This window comes from Salmo trutta, chromosome 32 (genome assembly GCF_901001165.1).
Source record: "Salmo trutta chromosome 32, fSalTru1.1, whole genome shotgun sequence".
In the NCBI taxonomy this organism is placed as follows: domain Eukaryota; kingdom Metazoa; phylum Chordata; class Actinopteri; order Salmoniformes; family Salmonidae; genus Salmo; species Salmo trutta.
This window is the reverse complement of record NC_042988.1, coordinates 41,490,904-41,511,383: the sequence shown is the minus strand read 5'-3', so window position 1 is coordinate 41,511,383 and position 20,480 is coordinate 41,490,904. Positions and strand designations below refer to the sequence as shown.

The 20,480-nt window shown below is 44.3% G+C and overlaps 1 protein-coding gene across 4 annotated transcripts in view; it reads right to left on the bottom strand.

Annotated features, from left to right (window-relative positions):
• LOC115171920 (periplakin) overlaps positions 1 to 19,104 on the bottom strand; it is a 45,650-nt gene extending 26,546 nt beyond the window's left edge. Inside the window, exons 1-3 of one of the 4 annotated variants that reach the window (XM_029729157.1) lie at positions 18,816 to 19,104; positions 3,666 to 3,780; positions 3,236 to 3,390 (exon numbers count right to left, since the gene is read on the bottom strand). In XM_029729157.1, the coding sequence (XP_029585017.1) occupies positions 3,236 to 3,390; positions 3,666 to 3,780; positions 18,816 to 18,868 (323 nt within the window). In that variant the 5' untranslated portion in view covers positions 18,869 to 19,104. Of the gene's footprint in view, positions 1 to 1,831; positions 1,879 to 1,904; positions 1,961 to 3,235; positions 3,391 to 3,665; positions 3,781 to 18,815 lie in introns of those variants that run through there. The other 3 variants (XM_029729158.1, XM_029729159.1, XM_029729160.1) reach the window with 3 other exon arrangements.
• Positions 19,105 to 20,480: the final 1,376 nt, after the last annotated feature.

Genomic DNA, 20,480 nt, shown 5'->3' with positions numbered 1-20,480 from the left:
TCTACTATATAATATAACTCCTGCTCTATCATCTCAGCCTGGCGGTGCTGCAGGTACATATCTACTATATAATATAACTCCTGCTCTATCATCTCAGCCTGGCGGTGCTGCAGGTACATATCTACTGTATAATATGACTCCTGCTCTATCATCTCAGCCTGGCGGTGCTGCAGGTACATATCTACTATATAATATAACTCCTGCTCTATCATCTCAGCCTGGCGGTGCTACAGGTACATATCTACTATATAATATAACTCCTGCTCTATCATCTCAGCCTGGCGGTGCTGCAGGTACATATCTACTATATAATATAACTCCTGCTCTATCATCTCAGCCTGGCGGGGCTGCAGGTACATATCTACTATATAATATAACTCCTGCTCTATCATCTCAGCCTGGCGGTGCTGCAGGTGCATATCTACTAGATAATATAACTCCTGCTCTATCATCTCAGCCTGGCGGTGCTGCAAGTACATATCTACTATATAATATAACTCCTGCTCTATCATCTCAGCCTGGCGGTGCTGCAGGTACATATCTACTATATAATATAACTCCTGCTCTATCATCTCAGCCTGACGGTGCTGCAGGTACATATCTACTATATAATATAACTCTTGCTCTATCATCTCAGCCTGGCGGTGCTGCAGGTACATATCTACTATATAATATAACTCCTGCTCTATCATCTCAGCCTGGCGGTGCTGCAGGTACATATCTACTATATAATATAACTCTTGCTCTATCATCTCAGCCTGGCGGTGCTGTAGGTACATATCTACTATATAATATAACTCCTGCTCTATCATCTCAGCCTGGCGGTGCTGCAAGTACATATCTACTATATAATATAACTCCTGCTCTATCATCTCAGCCTGGCGGTGCTGCAGGTACATATCTACTATATAATATAACTCCTGCTCTATCATCTCAGCCTGGCGGTGCTGCAGGTACATATCTACTAGATAATATAACTCCTGCTCTATCATCTCAGCCTGGCGGTGCTGCAGGTACATATCTACTAGATAATATAACTCCTGCTCTATCATCTCAGCCTGGCGGTGCTGCAGGTACATATCTACTATATAATATAACTCCTGCTCTATCATCTCAGCCTGACGGTGCTGCAGGTACATATCTACTATATAATATAACTCCTGCTCTATCATCTCAGCCTGGCGGTGCTGCAGGTACATATCTACTATATAATATAACTCCTGCTCTATCATCTCAGCCTGGCGGTGCTGCAGGTACATATCTACTATATAATATAACTCTTGCTCTATCATCTCAGCCTGGCGGTGCTGTAGGTACATATCTACTATATAATATAACTCCTGCTCTATCATCTCAGCCTGGCGGTGCTGCAGGTACATATCTACTATATAATATAAATCCTGCTCTATCATCTCAGCCTGGCGGTGCTGCAGGTACATATCTACTATATAATATAACTCCTGCTCTATCATCTCAGCCTGGCGGTGCTGCAGGTACATATCTACTATATAATATAACTCCTGCCCAATCATCTCAGCCTGGCGGTGCTGCAGGTACATATCTACTATACACTATAACTCCTGCTCTATCATCTCAGCCTGGCGGTGCTGCAGGTACATATCTACTATATAATATAACTCCTGCTCTATCATCTCAGCCTGGCGGTGCTGCAGGTACATATCTACTATACAATATAACTCCTGCCCAATCATCTCAGCCTGGCGGTGCTGCAGGTACATATCTACTATACAATATAACTCCTGCTCTATCATCTCAGCCTGGCGGTGCTGCTGGTACAGTAGGTATATCTAGTGTAGTGTATATAACTCACTCCTGTTCGATCATCTCAGCCTGGGGGTGCTGCTGGTACAGTAGGTATATCTAGTGTAGTGTATATAACTCACTCCTGTTCGATCATCTCAGCCTGGGGGTGCTGCAGGTACATATCTACTATACAATATAACTCCTGCTCTATCATCTCAGCCTGGCGGTGCTGCTGGTACAGTAGGTATATCTAGTGTAGTGTATATAACTCACTCCTGTTCGATCATCTCAGCCTGGGGGTGCTGCTGGTACAGTAGGTATATCTAGTGTAGTGTATATAACTCACTCCTGTTCGATCATCTCAGCCTGGGGGTGCTGCAGGTACATATCTACTATACAATATAACTCCTGCTCTATCATCTCAGCCTGGCGGTGCTGCTGGTACAGTAGGTATATCTAGTGTAGTGTATATAACTCACTCCTGTTCGATCATCTCAGCCTGGGGGTGCTGCAGGTACATATCTACTATACAATATAACTCCTGCTCTATCATCTCAGCCTGGCGGTGCTGCTGGTACATATCTACTATACAATATAACTCCTGCTCTATCATCTCAGCCTGGCGGTGCTGCTGGTACAGTAGGTATATCTAGTGTAGTGTATATAACTCACTCCTGTTCGATCATCTCAGCCTGGGGGTGCTGCTGGTACAGTAGGTATATCTAGTGTAGTGTATATAACTCACTCCTGTTCGATCATCTCAGCCTGGGGGTGCTGCTGGTACAGTAGGTATATCTAGTGTAGTGTATATAACTCACTCCTGTTCGATCATCTCAGCCTGGAGGTGCTGCTGGTACAGTAGGTATATCTAGTGTAGTGTATATAACTCACTCCTGTTCGATCATCTCAGCCTGGCGGTGCTGCTGGTACAGTAGGTATATCTAGTGTAGTGTATATAACTCACTCCTGTTCGATCATCTCAGCCTGGCGGTGCTGCTGGTACAGTAGGTATATCTAGTGTAGTGTATATAACTCACTCCTGTTCGATCATCTCAGCCTGGCGGTGCTGCTGGTACAGTAGGTATATCTAGTGTAGTGTATATAACTCACTCCTGTTCGATCATCTCAGCCTGGGGGTGCTGCTGGTACAGTAGGTATATCTAGTGTAGTGTATATAACTCACTCCTGTTCGATCATCTCAGCCTGGGGGTGCTGCTGGTACAGTAGGTATATCTAGTGTAGTGTATATAACTCACTCCTGTTCGATCATCTCAGCCTGGGGGTGCTGCTGGTACAGTAGGTATATCTACTAGATAATATAACTCACTCCTGTTCGATCATCTCAGCCTGGGGGTGCTGCTGGTACAGTAGGTATATCTAGTGTAGTGTATATAACTCACTCCTGTTCGATCATCTCAGCCTGGGGGTGCTGCTGGTACAGTAGGTATATCTACTAGATAATATAACTCACTCCTGTTCGATCATCTCAGCCTGGGGGTGCTGCAGGCGTTTTGCGTCGATGGCGTCCTCATCCAGGCCTTGCAGCAGCTCCAGAGAGCTTAGGATGCGCTTGTTGGTGTCGTCCTGGTACAGAGGCTGCTTGCCCTCGTTGATCTTACTCACATCCTGATACAACACAGAGCAGTCAAAGGTTTTCATATGATATTGTCAAAGACATTATGAGCCACACAGAGCCAATTAGGATAATGCAAACAGTCTGTTCTGTGACATTCTATGAAGTTCTGTGTGTTTCTTTGAGGTTCTATGTAGTTCTGAGGTTCTATGCGGTTCTACGCGATTCTACGATGTTATATGATGATCTTTGAGATTCTATCCAGTTCTGTGTGATTTTATGATGTTCTAAGCGGTTCTATGAGGTTCTGTGTGATGCGGTTCTTTACCTTGTTGAGGTTCTGCTCCGTCTCAAGGATGAGCTTCTCCACCTTGTCAGCATTCTTCTGCAGCTTCTCAATCAGAGCAGACAGCTCAGAGGAGGGTGCCTTGGAAGGAGACCATCTGAGGGAAGAAGACACCAGTTAGTTCTACATACAGACCATCTGAGGGGAGAAGACACCAGTTAGTTCTACATACAGACCATCTGTGCGTTCTGTTCTAAGTACAGAAAGACCACTGTTAGGTTACAGGGATAGTTCACAGTTGGGTGAACTATGCCTTTAAAAGGAAAGAGTCTGCAGTGACCATATCTCTCTGAAAACCTTTAGAGACCATCTGTGAGTTCTGTTCCGAGTACAAAATGGACTTGAGCAACAGACATTAAAACTATGCCTCATAATGTGGGCCTACACTAGTAAACAGGACCCTACGTTGATGCTTTCCCAAATCGCCGACTGTAGCTTTAAACTTAAACAAAAATGTTAACTTTGACATGCTAACGTTGACTGAGGGATAAATCAACTCTTCAGACTGTTAGAAATGAAAGATGGATCCAGTCAGTAACTAAGCTCCAGTCTTCATCTTAGTAACAGACTCAGTCAGGATTAACACTGCTCTTCAGCAGGGATGCTTAAAATGGTAGCTGTCATTAGGGAGGTAATCAGATGAGTGACTGAATGAAGTGCACTTGCCTTGCCCTCACTTCACCGTCTGCCTGCCGTGTCTGCTAACCCTGAATGAACCTGAAAGCTCCCTGCTGCACATCTCCCATGGTTCAGATAACATGGGCTGCATCTCAATAGTACAGTAGTTTCCTCTCCTTCATCCAATAGACTAATAGCTTCCTCATCTCCTCTCCTTCATCTCACTATACTAATAGCTTTCTCTCCTCGTCTCCTCTCCTTCATCTCAATAGTCTAGTAGCTTCCTCTCCTCATCTCCTCTCCTCATCTCAATAGTCTAGTAGCTTCCTCTCCTTCATCTCAATAGTCTAGTAGCTTCCTCTCCTCGTCTCCTCTCCTTCATCTCAATAGTCTAGTAGCTTCCTCTCCTTCATCTCAATAGTCTAGTAGCTTCCTCTCCTCATCTCCTCTTCTTAATCTCAATAGTCTAGTAGCTTCCTCTCCTTCATCTCAATAGTCTAGTAGCTTCCTCTCCTCATCTCCTCTCCTTAATCTCAATAGTCTAGTAGCTTCTTCTCCTCATCTCCTCTCCTTCATCTCAATAGTCTAGTAGCTTCCTCTCCTCGTCTCCTCTCCTTAATCTCAATAGTCTAGTAGCTTCCTCTCCTCGTCTCCTCTCCTTCATCTCAATAGTCTAGTAGCTTCCTCTCCTTCATCTCAATAGTCTAGTAGCTTCCTCTCCTCGTCTCCTCTCCTTCATCTCAATAGTCTAGTAGCTTCCTCTCCTCATCTCCTCTCCTTCATCTCAATAGTCTGAGGGGAGAATCTCAATAGTCTAGAAGCTTGCTCTCCTCATCTCCTCGTCATCTCAATAGGCTAGTAGCTTCCTCTCCTAGTTTCCTCTCCTCTCCTTAATCTCAATAGTCTAGAAGCTTCCTCTCCTCATCTCTTCTCCTTAATCTCAATAGTCTAGAAGCTTCCTCTCCTCATCTCTTCTCCTTCATCTCAATAGTCTTGAAGCTTCCTCTCCTTGTCTCCTCTCGTTTATCTACACCGATGTGAGAGCACTAGACAGGTACATGAGTATTCCATGAAGGCATCTACCATCTTTCTTCCTGTCAGTGATCTTGTGCAGGATTCCGATCTCAGCGGGTCAGATCCGCACAGATGAAGGGAGACTATTGACATCTACCCCATGGTAAGAGAAATGTTGCTGACGCTATCAGTAGAGGCGTGTAAATCAGGCCATCGCCAGACCAGGACAGGAACACCATTGTCTAATCTGACATACTGTTTGCACAGTGCTGTGGAAAACATTGACATTAAAACACACCTTTGTTCATACTCAGTGTAATTGATTAAATAAAACACATTGGCTCATATAACCTAAAAGTACTGCAGTGGAGGCAACAAGAGACTACAGTATATAGCTTGGGCACTAACTACATTACTATTCCTCACTCATCAATGCTACCATCTTTTCCTTGCCCAACAACAACAGCAACTAGATTACTAAAGCAGAGACAGACTGATACCCTGGCTAATAGTACAAGTGTTTTCTATAAAAAGCTTTGTGTGTCAGAAAACGTGTCTCCAGTCTGTTTACCTGTGAGTTTAAAATGGAACACCTGCTGATCTTCCAGCCCATCACACTAACTACTGATCTCTGTTCAGAACACCATGCAGAGAGGAGACATTCCAGAACACCCAACCCATCACACTAACTACTGATCTCTGTTCAGAACACCATGCAGAGAGGAGACATTCCAGAACACCCAGCCCATCACACTAACTACTGATCTCTGTTCAGAACACCACGCAGAGAGGAGACATTCCAGAACACCCAGCCCATCACACTAACTACTGATCTCTGTTCAGAACACCATGCAGAGAGGAGACATTCAAGAACACCCAGCCCATCACACTAACTACTGATCTCTGTTCAGAACACCATGCAGAGAGGAGACATTCCAGAACACCCAGCCCATCACACTAACTACTGATCTCTGTTCAGAACACCATGCAGAGAGGAGACATTCCAGAACACCCAGCCCATCACACTAACTACTGATCTCTGTTCAGAACACCATGCAGAGGAGACATTCCAGAACACCCAACCCATCACACTAACTACTGATCTCTGTTCAGAACACCACGCAGAGAGGAGACATTCCAGAACACCCAACCCATCACACTAACTACTGATCTCTGTTCAGAACACCACGCAGAGAGGAGACATTCCAGAACACCCAGCCCATCACACTAACTACTGATCTCTGTTCAGAACACCATGCAGAGAGGAGACATTCCAGAACACCCAACCCATCACACTAACTACTGATCTCTGTTCAGAACACCATGCAGAGGAGACATTCCAGAACACCCAACCCATCACACTAACTACTGATCTCTGTTCAGAACACCACGCAGAGAGGAGACATTCCAGAACACCCAGCCCATCACACTAACTACTGATCTCTGTTCAGAACACCATGCAGAGAGGAGACATTCCAGAACACCCAGCCCATCACACTAACTACTGATCTCTGTTCAGAACACCATGCAGAGAGGAGACATTCCAGAACACCCAGCCCATCACACTAACTACTGATCTCTGTTCAGAACACCACGCAGAGAGGAGACATTCCAGAACACCCAACCCATCACACTAACTACTGATCTCTGTTCAGAACACCACGCAGAGAGGAGACATTCCAGAACACCCAACCCATCACACTAACTACTGATCTCTGTTCAGAACACCACGCAGAGAGGAGACATTCCAGAACACCCAGCCCATCACACTAACTACTGATCTCTGTTCAGAACACCACGCAGAGAGGAGACATTCCAGAACACCCAACCCATCACACTAACTACTGATCTCTGTTCAGAACACCACGCAGAGAGGAGACATTCCAGAACACCCAACCCATCACACTAACTACTGATCTCTGTTCAGAACACCACGCAGAGAGGAGACATTCCAGAACACCCAGCCCATCACACTAACTACTGATCTCTGTTCAGAACACCATGCAGAGAGGAGACATTCCAGAACACCCAGCCCATCACACTAACTACTGATCTCTGTTCAGAACACCACGCAGAGAGGAGACATTAAAGAACACCCAGCCCATCACACTAACTACTGATCTCTGTTCAGAACACCACGCAGAGAGGAGACATTCCAGAACACCCAGCCCATCACACTAACTACTGATCTCTGTTCAGAACACCATGCAGAGAGGAGACATTCCAGAACACCCAACCCATCACACTAACTACTGATCTCTGTTCAGAACACCACGCAGAGAGGAGACATTCCAGAACACCCAGCCCATCACACTAACTACTGATCTCTGTTCAGAACACCATGCAGAGAGGAGACATTCCAGAACACCCAGCCCATCACACTAACTACTGATCTCTGTTCAGAACACCATGCAGAGAGGAGACATTCCAGAACACCCAGCCCATCACACTAACTACTGATCTCTGTTCAGAACACCATGCAGAGAGGAGACATTCCAGAACACCCAGCCCATCACACTAACTACTGATCTCTGTTCAGAACACCATGCAGAGAGGAGACATTCCAGAACACCCAGCCCATCACACTAACTACTGATCTCTGTTCAGAACACCATGCAGAGAGGAGACATTCCAGAACACCCAGCCCATCACACTAACTACTGATCTCTGTTCAGAACACCATGCAGAGAGGAGACATTCCAGAACACCCAACCCATCACATTAACTACTGATCTCTGTTCAGAACACCATGCAGAGAGGAGACATTCCAGAACACCCAGCCCATCACACTAACTACTGATCTCTGTTCAGAACACCATGCAGAGAGGAGACATTCCAGAACACCCAACCCATCACACTAACTACTGATCTCTGTTCAGAACACCATGCAGAGAGGAGACATTCCAGAACACCCAGCCCATCACACTAACTACTGATCTCTGTTCAGAACACCATGCAGAGAGGAGACATTCCAGAACACCCAGCCCATCACACTAACTACTGATCTCTGTTCAGAACACCATGCAGAGAGGAGACATTCAAGAACACCCAGCCCATCACACTAACTACTGATCTCTGTTCAGAACACCACGCAGAGAGGAGACATTCCAGAACACCCAACCCATCACACTAACTACTGATCTCTGTTCAGAACACCACGCAGAGAGGAGACATTCCAGAACACCCAGCCCATCACACTAACTACTGATCTCTGTTCAGAACACCACGCAGAGAGGAGACATTCCAGAACACCCAACCCATCACACTAACTACTGATCTCTGTTCAGAACACCACGCAGAGAGGAGACATTCCAGAACACCCAACCCATCACACTAACTACTGATCTCTGTTCAGAACACCATGCAGAGGAGACATTCCAGAACACCCAACCCATCACACTAACTACTGATCTCTGTTCAGAACACCATGCAGAGAGGAGACATTCCAGAACACCCAACCCATCACACTAACTACACAGTGCAAATAGTCCGGGTAGCCATTTGATTACCTGTTCAGGAGTCTTATGGCTTGGAGGTAAAAACTGTTGAAGCCTTTTTGTCCTAGACTTGGCACTCCGGTACCACATGCCAATTCCACTCTCCTAGGTCATGATTACACAGTGTTGATCCTGGTTATGATGTCCTCCTGAGGACAGAACTAGTTCTAGTACAGTGTTGATCCTGGTTATGATGTCCTCCTGAGGACAGAACTAGTTCTAGCACAGTGTTGATCCTGGTTATGATGTCCTCCTGAGGACAGAACTAGTTCTAGCACAGTGTTGATCCTGGTTATGATGTCCTCCTGAGGACAGAACTAGTTCTAGTACAGTGTTGATCCTGGTTATGATGTCCTCCTGAGGACAGAACTAGTTATGACACAGTGTTGATCCTGGTTATGATGTCCTCCTGAGGACAGAACTAGTTCTAGTACAGTGTTGATCCTGGTTATGATGTCCTCCTGAGGACAGAACTAGTTCTAGCACAGTGTTGATCCTGGTTATGATGTCCTCCTGAGGACAGAACTAGTTATGACACAGTGTTGATCCTGGTTATGATGTCCTCCTGAGGACAGAACTAGTTATAACACAGTGTTGATCCTGGTTATGATGTCCTCCTGAGGACAGAACTAGTTATGACACAGTGTTGATCCTGGTTATGATGTCCTCCTGAGGACAGAACTAGTTCTAGCACAGTGTTGATCCTGGTTATGATGTCCTCCTGAGGACAGAACTAGTTCTAGTACAGTGTTGATCCTGGTTATGATGTCCTCCTGAGGACAGAACTAGTTCTAGCACAATGTTGATCCTGGTTATGATGTCCTCCTGAGGACAGAACTAGTTCTAGTACAGTGTTGATCCTGGTTATGATGTCCTCATGAGGACAGAACTAGTTATAACACAGTGTTTATCCTGGTTATGATGTCCTCCTGAGGACAGAACTAGTTATGACACAGTGTTGATCCTGGTTATGATGTCCTCCTGAGGACAGAACTAGTTATGACACAGTGTTGATCCTGGTTATGATGTCCTCCTGAGGACAGAACTAGTTCTAGTACAGTGTTGATCCTGGTTATGATGTCCTCCTGAGGACAGAACTAGTTCTAGTACAGTGTTGATCCTGGTTATGATGTCCTCCTGAGGACAGAACTAGTTCTAGCACAGTGTTGATCCTGGTTATGATGTCCTCCTGAGGACAGAACTAGTTCTAGCACAGTGTTGATCCTGGTTATGATGTCCTCCTGAGGACAGAACTAGTTCTAGTACAGTGTTGATCCTGGTTATGATGTCCTCCTGAGGACAGAACTAGTTATAACACAGTGTTGATCCTGGTTATGATGTCCTCCTGAGGACAGAACTAGTTCTAGCACAGTGTTGATCCTGGTTATGATGTCCTCCTGAGGACAGAACTAGTTCTAGTACAGTGTTGATCCTGGTTATGATGTCCTCCTGAGGACAGAACTAGTTATAACACAGTGTTGATCCTGGTTATGATGTCCTCCTGAGGACAGAACTAGTTCTAGTACAGTGTTGATCCTGGTTATGATGTCCTCCTGAGGACAGAACTAGTTATAACACAGTGTTTATCCTGGTTATGATGTCCTCCTGAGGACAGAACTAGTTCTAGTACAGTGTTGATCCTGGTTATGATGTCCTCCTGAGGACAGAACTAGTTCTAGCACAGTGTTGATCCTGGTTATGATGTCCTCCTGAGGACAGAACTAGTTATGACACAGTGTTGATCCTGGTTATGATGTCCTCCTGAGGACAGAACTAGTTATGACACAGTGTTGATCCTGGTTATGATGTCCTCCTGAGGACAGAACTAGTTATAACACAGTGTTGATCCTGGTTATGATGTCCTCCTGAGGACAGAACTAGTTATGACACAGTGTTGATCCTGGTTATGATGTCCTCCTGAGGACAGAACTAGTTATAACACAGTGTTGATCCTGGTTATGATGTCCTCCTGAGGACAGAACTAGTTCTAGTACAGTGTTGATCCTGGTTATGATGTCCTCCTGAGGACAGAACTAGTTCTAGTACAGTGTTGATCCTGGTTATGATGTCCTCCTGAGGACAGAACTAGTTCTAGTACAGTGTTGATCCTGGTTATGATGTCCTCCTGAGGACAGAACTAGTTATGACACAGTGTTGATCCTGGTTATGATGTCCTCCTGAGGACAGAACTAGTTCTAGTACAGTGTTGATCCTGGTTATGATGTCCTCCTGAGGACAGAACTAGTTATAACACAGTGTTGATCCTGGTTATGATGTCCTCCTGAGGACAGAACTAGTTATGACACAGTGTTGATCCTGGTTATGATGTCCTCCTGAGGACAGAACTAGTTATAACACAGTGTTGATCCTGGTTATGATGTCCTCCTGAGGACAGAACTAGTTATAACACAGTGTTGATCCTGGTTATGATGTCCTCCTGAGGACAGAACTAGTTGTAGAGTATTTTTGTAATCTGTCATCTCCAGAAGGGAGCTTCTTCTTCTCCTCCTACAGAACTGGTCCAACAGGTTCCATTCTCCTTTATGTAACAGAGAATGATCTTTAAATCACCTGCAGTATGAAGTGATGAAGTGATGAGTGCATTGAAGAGTAAGAGTTTTATATTTTTGATATTAGAACACCTGTTGGTTATACATATCTATCTATAGTAGTGTCTATTTCTACGTCCCTGAAGCTGGGTATTGGACTGGGGTTCTGATCAAGTCTAAACAATGGTGGGATCTTATTCAGACAAGCTGATTTATCACATACCAGACTGGGGTTCAAATGCTTTTCAAAATACTTGAAACACTTTCAGCGTTTACTTTCGTCTGCCCGGGGTGCCAGCTGAACAGGGTTGGGTCTCTTGTGACGGTTTCATATTCTATTGGATCTATTGCGCCAGGCAAGCTCAATCAAGCCCAGAAAGAAGATATGAAAGGATTTGAACCCAGGGCTGGTATGTGATAAATCAGCTTGTCTGAATAAGATCTCACTGTTGTATGGACTTGAGCAGAAACCCAGTATCCAGCTTCAGGCACATAAAAATAGACAGTACTAGAAAGTAATAGATATGATATATATAGCATTAGTAGACAGGTGTTCTAATATCAGAAATGTACAACTGTTTGCATATGTGACCTTTCAAGGTATTCATAGTTTGATTAAATCATATGTTGAGGTTTCCATGCCCTGGCTTAACATTTTAATTAAATAATAAATTATAGTCCTTGTCATATCTACTCAAAAGTCAGTGTGATTGCATTGCACACTGTGCAAAGAGTCTGGGTGTTTTCAACCACTGACAAACTGCTGGATTCTTGTGAAACTGGCACTGGCTCCAACTGGGGCAAAATGATATGATGTCCCTGGATCCAACTGGGGCAAAATGATATGATGTCCCTGGTTCCAACTGGGGCAAAATGATATGATGTCCCTGGATCCAAGTGGGGCTAAATGATATGATGTCCCTGGTTCCAACTGGGGCTAAATGATATGATGTCCCTGGTTCCAACTGGGGCTAAATGATATGATGTCCCTGGTTCCAACTGGGGCTAAATGATATGATGTCCCTGGTTCCAACTGGGGCTAAATGATTTGATGTCCCTGGTTCCAACTGGGGCTAAATTATATGATGTCCCTGGTTCCAACTGGGGCAAAATTATATGATGTCCACAGTTTTTGTAAACTCTTACTTCTGTTGAGTTGATTATTTGACAATGTGATGTTTTGTGCAGAAAGTTGTTCTGTGTCTGGTCTTGTTTCCTGATTGTCAAGAAGGCTAGGAGGTTATACAAATAGATGTTTACAGTCTATAGGGGGAGGGATGGAGGAGTGGTGAGGGATGGAGGAGTGGGTAGGGATGGAGGAGGGAGGGATGGAGGAGTGGGGGTGGATGGAGGAGTCTGGGTGTATGGGGAGGGATGGAGGAGTGGGGGTGGATGGAGGAGGGGTGGAGGATGGAGGAGTGGGGGTGGATGGGTGGATGGAGGAGGGGTGGAGGATGGAGGAGTGGGGGTGGATGGAGGAGTCTGGGTGTATGGGAAGGGATGGAGGAGTGGGAGTGGATGGAGGAGGGGTGGAGGATGGAGGAGGGGTGGAGGATGGAGGAGTGGGGGTGGATGGAGGAGTCTGGGTGTATGGGAAGGGATGGAGGAGTGGGAGTGGATGGAGGAGGGGTGGAGGATGGAGGAGTGGGGGTGGATGGAGGAGTCTGGGTGTATGGGGAGAGATGGAGGAGTGGGAGTGGATGGAGGAGGGGTGGAGGATGGAGGAGGGATGTTATTATTGGTCAGTCTTTTCTCTCCAACTCACTAATGAGGATGTGGGTGGCTTTCCTTTTCCTGATATATGCTGATGAATAGACTCCTTACTGTCCTGTCCTGAGTGTGTGTCTTACAACATACATTCTTCCTACAACTGTTACTGCATGAAAAGCTAACATATGAGATGCATAATCTGAGTACTGGACATTCAAATGGTTCTCTTTAGATTCACAGCCCAGCTCTCACTGTAGAACTTAATGTGAGGCCTTGGGTCATACAGCATGTATCCTCCTTTATAGAACAGAGGTCTCAGGGTCATACAGCATGTATCCTCCTTTATAGAACAGAGGTCTCAGGGCCATACAGCATGTATCCTCCTTTGTAGAACAGAGGTCTCAGGGTCATACAGCATGTATCCTCCTTTATAGAACAGAGGTCTCAGGGCCATACAGCATGTATCCTCCTTTATAGAACAGAGGTCTCAGGGTCATACAGCATGTATCCTCCTTTATAGAACAGAGGTCTCAGGGCCATACAGCATGTATCCTCCTTTATAGAACAGAGGTCTCAGGGCCATACAGCATGTATCCTCCTTTATAGAACAGAGGTCTCAGGGTCATACAGCATGTATCCTCCTTTATTAAACCATGACAGACAGACCAGACCAGGCAGAAAGACTTTCACACTTGACAGTGTGTGTGAGTTCAAAGGCCATGTTGAAAGGGCCCTAATGCAGCGCTATGTATTTTTAACCTGCCGTAGAGAGTCTGCGTGTGTACACAGCTGATTCAAATGACCACAGCTGGATGATTAGTTGATTATTTGAATCAGCTGTGTAGTGTGTTAGGACAGAGTCTAGGAAACCCTGGTCTAAAGGAAAGAGTACACATATAGACTGTCCGGAAAAGTAAATTTGTAGGAGTTCTTATGACATTGTCATAGCAATAAGATGGCTGGCTAGCCTAGCGGGTAAGATCAAATCAAATGTTATTGGTCACATACAGGTGTTTAGCAGATGTTATTGTGGGTGTAGTGAAATGCTTGAGCTTCTATCTCCAACAGTGCAGTAATATCTAACAAGTATTATAAACTGGGTGGTTCGAGCCCTGAATGCTGATTGGCTGTATTTTTACTGCTCTAATTATGTTGGTAACCAGTTTATAATAGCAATATGGCACCTCGGGCGTTTGTGTTATATGGCTAATATACCACGGCTAAGGGCTGTATCCAGGCACTCCGCGTTGCGTCGTGCTTAAGAATAGCCCTTAGCCGTTATATATTTGACATATACCACACCCCCTTGGGCATTATTGCTTAAATATCTAACAATTACACAACATATACCCAATACACACAAATCTAAGTAAAGGAATGTAATTAACAATATATACATATACGGATGAGCGATGTCAGAGCGGCATGGACTAAGATACAGTAGAATAATATAGAATACAGTATATACATATGAGATGAGTAATGCATAGACTAAGATACAGTAGAATAGTATAGAATACAGTATATACATATGAGATGAGTAATGCAAGATGTGTAAACATTATTAAAGTGACTAGTGTTCAATTTCTTAAAGTGGCCAGTGATTTCTAGTCTATGTCTATAGGAGTGGCCAGTGATTTCTAGTCTATGTCTATAGGAGTGGCTAGTGAATTCTAGTCTATGTCTATAGGAGTGGCCAGTGATTTCTAGTCTATGTCTATAGGAGTGGCCAGTGATTTCTAGTCTATGTCTATAGGAGTGGCCAGTGATTTCTAGTCTATGTCTATAGGAGTGGCCAGTGATTTCTAGTCTATGTCTATAGGCAGCAGCCTCTAAGATCATTGAGCCAGTAACTGAAAGGTCGTTGGTTCGAATCCCAGAGCTGGCTATGTAAAAAATCTGTCCATGTGCCCTTGAGCAAGGCACTCAACCCTAATTGTTCTTGTAAGTCGCTCTGGATAAATATGCATACAAGACAGTCTGCTTGGATGGCCTGGGGGAGGTGGACCTCTGGTCTACAGTTTGTATTAGAAGGATGGATGGCCTGGGGGAGGTGGACCTCTGGTCTACAGTTTGTATTAGGATGGATGGCCTGGGGGAGGTGGACCTCTGGTCTACAGTTTGTATTAGGATGGATGGCCTGGGGGAGGTGGACCTCTGGTCTACAGTTTGTATTAGAAGGATGGATGGCCTGGGGGAGGTGGACCTCTGGTCTACAATTTGTATTAGGATGGATGGCCTGGGGGAGGTGGACCTCTGGTCTACAGTTTGTATTAGAAGGATGGATGGCCTGGGGGAGGTGGACCTCTGGTCTACAGTTTGTATTAGAAGGATGGATGGCCTGGGGGAGGTGGACCCCTGGTCTACAGTTTGTATTAGGATGGATGGCCTGGGGGAGGTGGACCTCTGGTCTACAGTTTGTATTAGAAGGATGGATGGCCTGGGGGAGGTGGACCTCTGGTCTACAGTTTGTATTAGAAGGATGGATGGCCTGGGGGAGGTGGACCTTTGGTCTACAGTTTGTATTAGAAGGATGGATGGCCTGGGGGAGGTGGACCTCTGGTCTACAGTTTGTATTAGAAGGATACTAACAAACATTGCTCCAATATGCTAAACATCTTATATTTTATTTATTTTTATTTAACCTTTATTTAACCAGATTGATGTGTGTTGGACACACACATCTCTCCGAATAAGGAGTAAAGTATTTCCAAGGAGAGAGAGAGAGAGAGACAAATTGTAACCAGAAGGTAAGTATGAGTCATTGAGGGTATGGAGGGAGGGATGAGATCCAGATGAACTTCCCAGCAACCAAGGCCCAGGTCAGATGAATCCTTCCTAGACCCCAACTCCTTCAAATATGAACTTCCCAACAACAAAGGCCCAGATCAGATCCACTAGGCCCTCCAGTATTAATGAATAGATCTGTGAAGGAGTAGGAGCTAAGGGAAGGTACTAGGAACCTAAATGGAACTGGGCCCATGTGTCCATTCTGTCCCATCTGTCTAGGGTTCAGAAAGTTGAAACGTTCACAGCGTTACAGAATACAGCTAGATCCACACTACATAGATAATCACTGTTCACTAGCCTCCAGCTGATAGGAGTACTAGAGCAGACATGTGTCTCCTATCTGCAAAGCTCTGATGAGATCACCAATAACCCTGATCTGACTCAATCAAGACCTATTGAACACCCTTAAGACCACCAATAACCCTGATCTGACTCAATCAAGACCTATTGAATACCCTTAAGACCACCAATAACCCTGATCTGACTCAATCAAGACCTATTGAACACCCTTAAGACCACCAATAACCCTGATCTGACTCAATCACGACCTATTGAACACCCTTAAGACCACCAATAACCCTGATCTGACTCAATCAAGACCTATTGAATACCCTTAAGACCACCAATAACCCTGATCTGACTCAATCAAGACCTATTGAACACCCTTAAGACCACCAATAACCCTGATCTGACTCAATCAAGACCTATTGAACACCCTTAAGACCACCAATCACTGCCCCCAGGAAGTTGTTATGTGTTGACCCACATTAAATAACTGATGCAGTGTAGAGTCCACACTCAAAAGAAGAGAGTTGCTTTATGGTTGCATTTTACATTTAAGTCATTTAGCAGACGCTCTTATCCAGAGCGACTTACAAATTGGTGCATTCACCTTATGATATCCAGTGGAACAACCACTTTACAGGTTAGGTTGCTTTATGGTTAGGTTAGGTTGCTTTATGGTTAGGTTAGGTTGCTTTATGGTTAGGCTGATACAGTTAGACAGTTGGCAACCAACATGTAATATATCACTCTTAACATCCAATATAAATAATCACTCAACGTTTAATACAGCTTTACTATGGCAACATAAATAGGGTTGCAAAATTCTGATAACTTTCAATAAATTCCCTGGTTTTCTAGAAATCCTGGTTGTAGGACTCCGGATTCCCTCCTGATTCCATAAATCCTATAACCAGCATTTCGGGAAAATCAGGGAATATATTCAGGAATTTTGCAACCCTACACATAAATTACACACGCCTGCACCCACGCACACACACACACGCACGCAAGCATGCACATACACACGCACGCACACACACGCCCACACACACACAATGTGTGTGGTTTTCATTATTCCAACATTGTGTCTGACTCATATGTTGAAACATAAAAGCCTCATTCACTAACTAGAAACAGTTTTAAGCAGCTTGCTAGGTCTTTCCTTCGACATCAGACAAGATACATTCCCTTCTATACTGAAGTCAATGATGAGCCACCCATTAAGGTTGTGTCCCAAATGGCTCCCTATTCCCAAAGGGCTCTGGTCTAAAGTAGTGCACTAATTAGGGAATAGGGTGCCCATTTGGGACGCACACATCCCAGAGCCATACATTACATAGATAACCATTGGAAACAGATTAGCTTGCTAACCTCTCATGTTCCAAGCCAAAGGAGTGTTGTTATTACTAGGTGGCCCTGACTCTATCCTGCCCTCCCCCCCTCCTACTCTCACTTGACGAGTGACAACCTGCATGCTCTGTCCTCTCTCTGTTCAGAGACACTGACTACAACCCAAATTAAACCCTATATAGTGCACTACTTTAGACCAGGGCCCATGGGGCTCTGTTCCCTATATAGGGCACTACTTTAGACCAGGGCCCATGGGGCTCTGTTCCCTATAGAGAGCACTACTTTAGACCAGGGCCCATGGGGCTCTGTTCCCTATATAGTGCACTACTTTAGACCAGGGCCCATGGGGCTCTGTTCCCTATATAGTGCACTACTTTAGACCAGGGCCCATGGGGCTCTGTTCCCTATATAGAGCACTACTTTAGACCAGGGCCCATGGGGCTCTGTTCCCTATATAGAGCACTACTTTAGACCAGGGCCCATGGGGCTCTGTTCCCTATATAGAGCACTACTTTTGACCAGGGCCCATAGGGGTATAATGTGGGATGCAGCCACTGACTGCCCCAGAGAAGATCCCATATAGCAAGTTCCTGAAGTGAGAGTGAAAAGTGACAGTTGAAAATGTAGATAAATATTTAGAGATTTTTTGGGGGGCAGCTCGTCACTAATTACACTATTCACAGGTAGGACTGCATGGTTAAACACCCCACTGTATAATTATATAGGGATTTATATTGTTTATAAGAACAAAGACACGATTGGGTTCAATTTCCTTTTTTTGCCAGTAGCCTGATATTTTACTATACTTCGGCAAAAGTGAGGTCAATACTTTCGTTTAGTGAAAAGTAGTTGAACAGGGCTAGGGGTGAAGTCCATCACCATGTATTCTCTCACTCTATCCCGAAAGCCAAAGTTATCAAACCAGTTACTGCCACTAACGTACAGCCACACCCTCGGGTCAACTTAAAAGGACGTTCAGTGTATAAACTAAGGCTACACAAACAATATCATTAAAAGCAATTTTCCAGAGTTGTATAAACTTTGGAATATGACTTAACCCCATGCAACGTGGCTTAATTTATTCTATGACATAGTACTAAAATGTCCCAGAATTGTCGTCAAATTACAATACACGCATTATCCTAAACGATCATAAACAGAATCCTGAAGCATACTGACAATGTTGTCAACTTGTCAAACGTCCAACTTGACTTTATATTTCCGAATGCGACATTAAAAGAAACTTGCACAGTGATTAAAGTTACAACTCGCTATCTATAACCACCAAGATAACTTTCAACATAGAAACAAATACTTACTTTTTCGTTTGCGTGATGGTCACGCTATTCTTGGAGGGTTTTTTCTTGAACATTCTGTCAGCGGGACGACTCGGATTCTTCTCCCGTAAACACCTGTCTCTTCTTGTGCTTCTCTCTGTGAAGATATCCCGTGGGGAGAGGTGAGGCTTCTTGCTGAGTTCTCTGGTATGTTCTCTCTCCTCGGACAGGTAGGTATGCCCCAGGACGCTCCACACACACACATGGGAACGTCAAACGATAGATTCAGCGACGCCCACTAGCTAATTCCTCCCAGCAGTCAGTCAGCACAGGACAAGTGAACTGCAGTAAAGGAAGGGGGGGTTTGGTTTCTCCCTGTATGTGCTGCATACCTGTCACCTATGGACGCCTGGGCGGGGCTGCTTTTCTGCTTTTCCATACAGGTTACAGGTGGATACCGCACCTTTTAGGCATGGACATTGCTACTATGTTAGCAACATATTGCCATTTGCTCAGATGAAAATGAAAATACCAGTGTTTGAGAGAGCAGTCAAAGCAATGTTCAAAAGCAAATCTATGACATTGTTATTACAGGTCAGCCCTGTAATACATTAATATGTTGGTTACAGGTCAGGCTGTAAAACAATAATATGTTGGTTACAGGTCAGGCTGTAATACATTAATATGTTGGTTACAGGTCAGGCTGTAATACATTAATATGTTGGTTACAGGTCAGGCTGTAATACATTAATATGTTGGTTACAGGTCAGGCTGTAATACATTAATATGTTGGTTACAGGTCAGGCTGTAATACATTGATATGTTGGTTACAGGTCAGGCTGTAATACATTAATATGTTGGTTACAGGTCAGGCTGTAATACATTGATATGTTGGTTACAGGTCAGGCTGTAATACATTGATATGTTGGTTACAGGTCAGGCTGTAATACATTGATATGTTGGTTACAGGTCAGGCTGTAATACAATAATATGTTGGTTACAGGTCAGGCTGTAATACATTAATATGTTGGTTACAGGTCAGGCTGTAATACATTAATATGTTGGTTACAGGTCAGGCTGTAATACATTGATATGTTGGTTACAGGTCAGGCTGTAATACATTGATATGTTGGTTACAGGTCAGGCTGTAATACATTGATATGTTGGTTACAGGTCAAGCTGTAATACATTGATATGTTGGTTACAGGTCAGGCTGTAATACATTAATATGTTGGTTACAGGTCAGGCTGTAATACATTAATATGTTGGTTACAGGTCAGGCTGTAATACATTAATATGTTGGTTACAGGTCAGGCTGTAATACATTGATATGTTGGTTACAGGTCAGGCTGTAATACATTGATATGTTGGTTACAGGTCAGGCTGTAATACATTAATATGTTGGTTACAGGTCAGGCTGTAATACATTGATATGTTGGTTACAGGTCAGGCTGTAATACATTGATATGTTGGTTACAGGTCAGGCTGTAATACATTGATATGTTGGTTACAGGTCAGGCTGTAATACAATAATATGTTGGTTACAGGTCAGGCTGTAATACATTAATATGTTGGTTACAGGTCAGGCTGTAATACATTGATATGTTGGTTACAGGTCAGGCTGTAATACATTAATATGTTGGTTACAGGTCAGGCTGTAATACATTGATATGTTGGTTACAGGTCAGGCTGTAATACATTGATATG